Source organism: Mus caroli, chromosome 9 (genome assembly GCF_900094665.2).
Source record: "Mus caroli chromosome 9, CAROLI_EIJ_v1.1, whole genome shotgun sequence".
NCBI lineage: Eukaryota > Metazoa > Chordata > Mammalia > Rodentia > Muridae > Mus > Mus caroli.
Genome location: NC_034578.1, coordinates 100,702,684 through 100,711,378, shown reverse-complemented (window position 1 = coordinate 100,711,378; position 8,695 = coordinate 100,702,684). Strand labels below are relative to the sequence as shown.

Here is an 8,695-nt window from a genome sequence, read left to right as displayed (position 1 = left end):
TTAAAAAAAAAAAAAGAAATTCTGTTTGGCAATCTCCTTTGACAACATCCCCTCTTTGGTGTTTCTACTTCAAGTTTTGTCTTGTACCCTTTGTGATTTTAAGCATTTAATATGTACGTAGAGTCTGTGTCTTACTTGGTTGTCTGAAACATTCTGATATCATTGCACATTCTCTGCTGATTCTTAGCTTACCTTCGCATCTGCTGGATGAGCAAACAATTGAACAGTAAGTTTTATTCTCTTGGTTCAGGGTCTCTGTGATCACACAGCTATTGCATATCTGAATCTCTACTCTGAGTGAACATTGTCTTTCTCTCAAGTGATAAGCTTCCTTTCTGAGCTAGCAGAGGCAGGTTTCCTGGGCCGTCCCTTCACTGTATGTACGAAACACACATGCTAGACTTAAGGATGCATACCAGCACCATCTGTCCCTGTTACACAGACTTTGTCTTCTGCTGTGACCATATATAGCCAGTCCACAGCTTTCTGAGACTTTCCCAGAGGCATCGAGGAGTTGGGACCTGTTGTCTGCTCAGATTTTCAGTTTCTTTTCATATGACCCCCTCCCCCCACCTAGGGGACTTGCTGAATCATAGGCTCAGCTCTTGAGTGCCTGTTTGTGAACTTTGTTTAGCATTTTGGGGTCCCCTATAGGAAAACATTTCATGTTGTCTGGTTCTCCCAAATTCAGAAATAGAAGTCTTAATGGACGTTTCCCATACCTCTGTCATATAGCAAGAGTCAGTAAGTACTTACAGATTAGCATTAACAGTGTTGTTGCCTTTACAAAGTTTAAACAGTTTGGTAATAATATAATATAATGCTTTGTGATACCGTGCCCATCAACTGAGGTTATGGTTACTGGATGTGGTGCTATGTAAACCATGCTACAAGCAAACTGTACAGCCTGGGCTGCCCAGAGAGCTCTGGGTCAACCTGAGTTATAAGACCTTACCTCATCTTATTCCAACAGCCATAGAGCAAACCAGACAAACTAAACACTCCACACGATCTGACTTTTTGAAGCAGATTTAAAAAGCAAAGCCGAGTGTTCCATTCTCTCTAAAACCTCCATTTATGAACTTTTCTGTCCTTGGAGAAAGGAGAAATGTCCATGGCTTTGCAGCCTTTAAGCAGTGTGAGCTGGATACGTGAAAGGACACACACACACACACACACACACACACACACACACGTACTTGCACACATACACGTTCACACACACACACACACACACACACACTTGCACATATCCTTCCATATATAACCACATCTTTGACTTCTAATTGGATTTAGTTTTCTATTTTACGTGACACATTATCATCTTTTTTGTTTTTTTGCCTTTTACAGGCGGATACTTCATCGAGACTTGAAATCAAAGAATATATTTCTGAAAAATAATCTACTCAAAATCGGTAAGATGTTTTAAATGTCTGCTCTTCAGCTCCAAGCAAGTTTGTCTTTAGAGCTACCACAGTAAGCAGAAGTGTGCAGTTCAAGCTAGCATGGAAGTTATCCAGCCCTGGCTTCTTTGGAAATAATCCAGCCCTGGCTTATTTAGCCTTTGCAAATATTTGTTCTTACTTAGATGAGACCAACAAATCCTGGTTATTTTGTTTGTGATTATCTGCTATAGACTGAAGTATAAAACACTTGCTACTTGACTGGTTGATTTAACAGGCACACTTTGCAGTCCTGGGCTTTCCCAGGCACTTTGTAAGCTGTAGGTTCCTCATGTATTTAAAAGTTTTTATGATTTTATGTGTATGGGCATTATGCTTATGTGTGTCTGTGCACCACATGCACTCAGTACCCATGGAGGTCAGAGGGAGCATCGGATCCCCTGGAACTGGTGTTACAGCTTGCTTGTGAATTGTGGGTGCTGTGGATTGCACCTGCGTCCTCTGGAAGAGCAGCCAGGCCCCCTCACTTACTTTATCAATAAGTAGAGGCCATACATAATTTAAATGGTGCTATAGTGGCTTCATTAATATTTAACTCTTTAGAACTATACTTGAGCTCAAATAGTTAGTTGTCTGAGCTTCACATAGGATATTCATGGGGAAGAAGAGAATACAGGTACGTGACTAATTAGAGAAGCCAGTGGATTCTAATTTCTATACATATATCATGAATAGTTTAAATTTTTAAAAAAGTTCCCTTTGTTATAAAATGAGATCAAACTCTTCTCCCTGTAGGGGAATTTTCATGTCTTCACATCCAGTTCTTCCAAAACCTCTGTCGGGGACTACCAGGCTTCAGTGGCCTAATAACAGGTTATTCTGGGTTTCTATAATCCCAGAAATAAAGACTCTGAGGTTAGATAATTCACTTTCCTCATCAAGTCTTCCTTCTCCTCTAAAGCACTTATGCTTTAAGCTATTGATGGCCATTATGTAATTTAAAGTCCCTTGCCTTTCCCTTTAAAATGGCACATGGCACTGCGTGATAGATGGTGAAGTTACATCAGTTTTCGTTGTTAATTTCTAGTGATGTTTTTGTTGCTTAAAATATTTACACCAATTAACCACAATTCCCAGGGGATTTTGGAGTTTCTCGGCTGCTAATGGGTTCATGTGAGCTGGCTACAACTCTAACGGGGACCCCCCATTATATGAGTCCTGAGGCCCTGAAGCACCAAGGCTATGATGCCAAGTCTGACATCTGGTGAGTAGGAGGTGCTGGCCCCAGTGAGTTCCTTCTCTGCTGTCTGAGAGGTCTGTCTGCTCTGTGTTGGAGTTCATCTGCTCACTCCATCCACTCTGTCCCTTTTGGCATTTGAGTTGTTCTGCAGCCAGAGGGCCAGGAGCACATGCAGCTTGTTATACTCTGTGAAATGCATTTCAGGGATTCTCTCTGTTCACAGAGAGTCGGCTGGTTTAGATTCTGTCCTTCCTGAACCACAGGGGAAAGTTCTTAATGTGGCCAAGACATTAAATTTTGATGTGCTTCGGCTAGCCTATTAAATAAAGCATTTGTAACCCTAAAGACTGTGCTTTATTTTATGTTAAGGTTAACTCCCAGCTCTGTGGGGAATATGCTGCTTTTCTGCATTTTGAAAGAATTTGACTAAGATACTGGATTTAGGGGTAACCTACATTTACTGCTTCCAGGGTTTTCAGTGATGGAGACATCTGTGATTTTTTTTCACTTCCATAGTGCTCTTGTATCCAGGAAGAGCTAGGTGGGAAATCGTCTCAGTCTCTCCTGCTGTGAGCAGCAGGCCTTACCCAGGGAATGCTGGTGTACTTGGAAAGGACCTTACATAATTTTCAGCATTCAAGAGTTGAAGGACATTCTAGTTGAGAGCTTGTTAATTAAGTAAGTAATTATTATATGCAAATCAATGTTAAGTAGTTCTGAGCCTTCAAAGACAAGCAGTGTCAAAGCATGTCCATTGGTTTTTAAAGATGAGAGGTAGAAAATGACCTTTTGTGTGGTCAGGGGAAACTGAGCCACCACAGAGCCATTAGCTTAGGGTCCTTGTAAGACTTGTTATTTTTCTGTTGACTTTGGAGCCTCCCATGGCAGAGAAGCTGTCAAGATTTGTTCTAGCTCTGACCTTTCACAGAAATCATATCCCTCATTTCTGTTCCATGACTGCTCTGAGATTCTCTGCTGACTCTTGTTCTTGCCAGAATCTCCTGTCCTAGAGGTCCAATCCGGTTCACCTATCACTCTCTCTTATCCTTTCCCATGTGTACACCAAAGTTAAAAGAACACTCGAATGCAAAGCAGAAAGAAAAGAGGACAAAGGCATGCCACCAGGAGCAACTTTCTTTACATTGTTTAATTGAGCACTTACTCCCAGCCCCCGCCCCCAGCACTGTGCAGTAACCTAGATATAAAAGCAGAAACACTTGCCTCTTGCTCCTTGTGAAGTCCTTGGGAAGAACCTTGCTCAATGGTGATCCTTCTCCAGCTGAACTGTAGCAGTCCTGGGCTTTGCAATGGTGGCTATTAGCTACCTACCTACCTACCTACTACCTGCTTACCTACCTTTCTTCACACTTAATCTAAAAAATATTATGCATTATAAAACTAGATTAAAATATATAATGTCTCTACGACTTACGATTATGTTATCTAAAGTTACTTCACAGTGCGCCATTTGATTAAGGGCATATGATGAGTTCAGGAAGCTATCGTGTAAGTTCCAGGACTGCTCTCTGGCTGTGCGCCTGACTCCTTTACAGTGCATCTGCACCTGTTTGCCAGCTCAGGAGGATGGCTTCTAGGTCACAGAGGCAGGGGGACCCCATGGGAAACAAAGCCACTTCTTCCCTCCTTCTGTGCCCAGTCCACTTGTTTACAAATTGCTCCTTATACTGCATGAGAAATTATAAGACTATCAAGCAGTGTTCCTGTGGTGTTTTGCAGCTACAAAAGTACCTGACACATACACAATCTATCACAGGTCTAGACCAGCGCTCCTACTGTGATTATAAACTACTCAGCAAGTATGAGCCGAGAATGTTTCATCATCTTGACCCCAAATAACCACTTTATTATGAATTTAGTAATTACTTTGCTTGTATCTAAATCAAAACAGGCTTATCTGGTAATGAAATTTCAGCTGCCAAACCTAAAGTGGAATGGATATCGGAGAACTATTAATTATAGTGGCAGATAGAGAAGTGTGGCACGTGATCTCAGGGGGACACTCAGGAAAATGAGATTGCGTGAGGCTGAGAACCCATCTGTGCCGCGGAGTGGGTGACATCTATGTCCTGAGGAATGTCTTCTGGGGACTGGGAGTACATATGAATAACTTAGAGGTGCTTTGCTTGAGCATTAATAGTGGGACATGCTATTTATGATGCTTAAAAAGAATTAGTCTAATCCTGATTACATTTCCACCTGTTTACACTTGCCCGTATGCATCCTACCTTCCTTCTGTAATCTATTAGCTCTTCCTGGATTTTTATTATTTATAGCCTTCAAGTACAGGAAGATGCTCTCAAAGGATGACTTGGTTCTAAAAGCTGATGAACACTTCTTTGGAAAGTTACAATAATAAGGGCCATCGAGGACAGTGCTTTGAATGCAGCCGGTGTGTATAGTGTTTGCCAAAGAATGTTTTCTTCACAGTAGAAATAGAAATATGACTCGTGTTCCTCAACCAGTTGTTCAAGCCGATCTAAACAATGAATAGTTAGCATGTACTTTTCAGACGAAAAAGGACAGTGTGTTTTAAATGATGGAGCTGTAGTTAAGTAGAAATGAAGCAATATCTTGCTGTTGCTCTTATTTCTTTTATGAGAGTCAGCTCGGCTGCTCTCTGATCTGGGGCCTTGTGTTTGTTGGGTGTTTTAAATGGGGAGAATGGTGGTGGGAATCACACTGGTGGAGTCCAGTTTATTCTTAATAATTGACCCAGGTTTAGTAGACTCAAAAGGCAAGCTTAGCTACAGGTGTACTAAAACATAGAGGGACAGGACCCATCTCTGCCTGGCCAAAGGACGTATATTGGAGACCAATAATTATACCCGTGCCAATTCCCCTATAAGGCATTCCAAACCCAACAGCCTGATGTCTAGCCTATATAGGAACTGCTCTGGTTAAGGGCAAGTCAAACGGGCCTTTTGTATCAGCATTTTCTTCAGCAGCAACTCAGAAGGGGAAGGCTAGGGGGATATCAGTTGCTGACACAGGAGCCCCTGCCAATTTGGCTTATGTCTCTGCTTCTCTCTCTCTCTCTCTCTCTCTCTCTCTCTCTCTCTCTCTCTCTCTCTCTCTCTCTCTCTCTCTCTCTCTCTTACCAGGAAGCTACAGATTCCTTCCTAGCCTGTTTTCAGTCAGGGGGGCTTCAGGATAAACTACTCTCTCTGCTCCAAGGTTCTCTACCAGTTTCAGGGTGAAGACTGTGCCCAGTGCAAATGGGTATCATCTAGTGCCAGGGAGCAATCAAAGGCTGTGCTGAGCACCTCACTGTATAAAAGATTTTACTCCCGGGCTTTAGAACTGCCCATGTTACTTTGGCTGTAGCAAGTCACATGGCATAGCCAGTATCACCAGGGAAGGACGTGTCCACCCATATGTGAAGGGGAAAGGAACACGTGGAGAGAACAGTCACCCTCCTTAGAGGATCCATCTTGTGAGGACACCAGACTGGGTTGTAGCAAATGTGCTGGAGTGGGGAGGTTGGGACAGATGAAAGAGAGGTAGATTTTTCTTTAACCTGGCACGGTCTTCCACTTGTGATGTTCGTTCTATCTTAACAAGCCCTGGGAGACTGAATAAAACGAGAAAGGCAGCTGGGGCCATAGCCATGATCTCTGTGTGAAGCAGTTTGCATCACATTAGCAGTGGGGCTGCTGCCAAATCTTTAAGGCAACAGTGGAGTGGATAGCAGTTGGAAGTGCAAGGATCACGTCTGTTACCAACCTCCTCTCCACTGTAGGCGAGCGCTGTCCGTGGTCCTTCCTGAACCTTCTGGTTTGTATTGAGTGCTTAGGTCTGGCCTCAAGAATATCTGAAGATGAAAAATAATTTCTTTCTCTTCTAGCCAGTTTTTTTTTTGAGCCATTCCTCTTTCTTATCTCTCCTTCCCCTGGTTATTGGCCTTGATATTCCATTGGCCAAATTCCTGTAGAGGACATGGTAGTACTGTGGGGGTCTACAAGGGTCAGATATCATCAAACTCTAGAAATTATGGAAGAGAGTATTTAGGGCTTTTACAAAAAGAAGAAAATTCATCTAAACCCCATTTTCTTCTATAATGGTTCATATATAAATGAATAAATACACACACACACACACACACACTTTTTCTTGATCATACCAGTTTTAAGTGCTCAGTGCCCCCATGTGGCTCTTGTTTGCAGGAATATAAAGTATTTCATCAGTAAGGGGACTTCTGCTGGGATGTTCTGAGCTATTACCCATTCAGCTTCTTCAGGCTTTATCCTCATCCTGCCTTGGGCTTGAGAAGGGCCCCTGCTGGTGTCAGCTGTTAGTCAGTCTCTCTCTCTCTCCTTAACTCCCCTTCCCTCTGTTATCTGTCTTCCTCCTCCTCCTTCTCTCCCTCTCCCTCCCCCTCTCTCTTTCTATCTCTCTCTCTGTGTATGCATGTGCCAGTAAAGCACCTTGGCTGTCATTCCTCAAGTGTCATCTGCTTTATATTTTTAGAGTAGGCTACACGAACCCCCCAGGGAACTGCACATCTCTGTCTCCAGCACTGGCATTTCAGGCAGGCTTTTCATCACATTTGCAGTCTGTTTCTTTGGTTGTTGGCTTTGTTTTTGTTGTTTTGATGTGGGTCCTGGAAAGATTGAACCTGGCCTGGTCCTTGTGTAGACGGAACAGAGTTTTTACTGACTGTTGCTTTCTCCCGGCCCTGCTGCTGCTCTTAAATAGCCCATTGGACTCTCTGATGCACATCTGGCACATCTGTGGGCTGTGCTTCTCAGGTTTTAGCTCCTATGGTAGCTTCATCACATTCTTCCCTTGATCTCTCCTCACATAGATGACACACTCCTCGGGGTATTAGCTCTAATGTTTGTTTTCATCTACTTGTAATTTGAAGTTCCAGGTTCTAAGTTTTCACTTAACTGCAGAAATTAAGAGGAATGGGATTTTTGCTTTGCCACCTGGTTTCCCTGCTTTAGGTGGAAACTCAGTGAAGCTGCGCTTCCTGTCTAGCTGCATTCCCTCCCAGACGCTCAGGATCAGCCTTGAATGCACCTCTCTGGTGCTCTGTATGGGCGGCGGGGGTTTGAGGAGCTTTGACAGGAGTGGTAGTGCCCTCTGACCGGTGGTAAACTCCTGCTGCATTGTATATGTCTTAGGCTTTTCAAGTAGCCAGTGCCCCCTGTTTTGTTTTTATCTTTTTTAGTTTCTTTGTACTTGGACAATTTATGCTAATATTTGATTCTAAGTAAAAAGCTGTTTAGGTTATTATGCACCAAAGGCAAATCCACTGCGCTTGTATTAACTTTATATTTCTTTATACAATTAACTATGGCCATTATGTATACTTTCTAAGTTTTAATTTTCTTTTTGAGACTTTTATCCATGAGCACTTTAGTACATCATTTCCATCCTTCCTGCACCCCTCCTCCAACTTCTCCTCCCTTGTAGCCCTACACCCAAATGCATGGTCTCTTCTTTTATAAGTGTTATTGTTACTGTGTGTGTGTGTGTGTAAAACCCACTAAGTCTATTTAATGCCGCTCTCATTTGGAATTGGTTAAGTGTTGGAGTAGACTGTTTCTTCCTCTCAGCAGCCATTAATCTCCTAGAGTTGTGTGTGTGTGTGTGTTTACTGAAAACATCAGAATGCCTCTCAATCACATCAAATGAAAATATTACCTAACAGATAATACGATTTTCCAGCCCTGCTGGGGCAGGTTTCTGCTGGAAGGTCTGGCAGATCTTTAAAGAGGTAAATTTAGCTGCACAGGGACAGGCGGTTGGCATTTCATTTGCAATTCATTAAGAGGCCATGCTTCAGAAACCCTCCCATAGGTGTAGCAACTTGGGCAGATGGCAAGCAGGGGGATTTAGGGAATATGTCTCACATGTACCTGATCCCCACCTTCCTCTTCACTGTGTACTCTGTGATCTCTTGAGGACAGATTTGCTTAACTCTTCAAAGTTGGTGGGATTTTAGGGAAAGAAAGGAATGCAAGACACAGACTTCTAAATAAAACTTTCTCTCTCTCTCTCTCTCTCTCTCTCTCTCTCTCTCTCT

At 42.8% G+C, this 8,695-nt stretch overlaps 1 protein-coding gene across 5 annotated transcripts in view; it reads left to right on the top strand.

The window, feature by feature from the left end:
- Nek11 (NIMA related kinase 11) overlaps positions 1-8,695 on the top strand; it is a 226,816-nt gene that overhangs the window by 74,358 nt on the left and 143,763 nt on the right. For all 5 annotated transcript variants that reach the window (XM_021171347.2, XM_021171349.2, XM_021171348.2 and 2 more), the window contains exons 5-6: positions 1,351-1,415; positions 2,541-2,667. In XM_021171347.2, the coding sequence (XP_021027006.1) occupies positions 1,351-1,415; positions 2,541-2,667 (192 nt within the window). The remainder of the gene's footprint in view (positions 1-1,350; positions 1,416-2,540; positions 2,668-8,695) is intronic.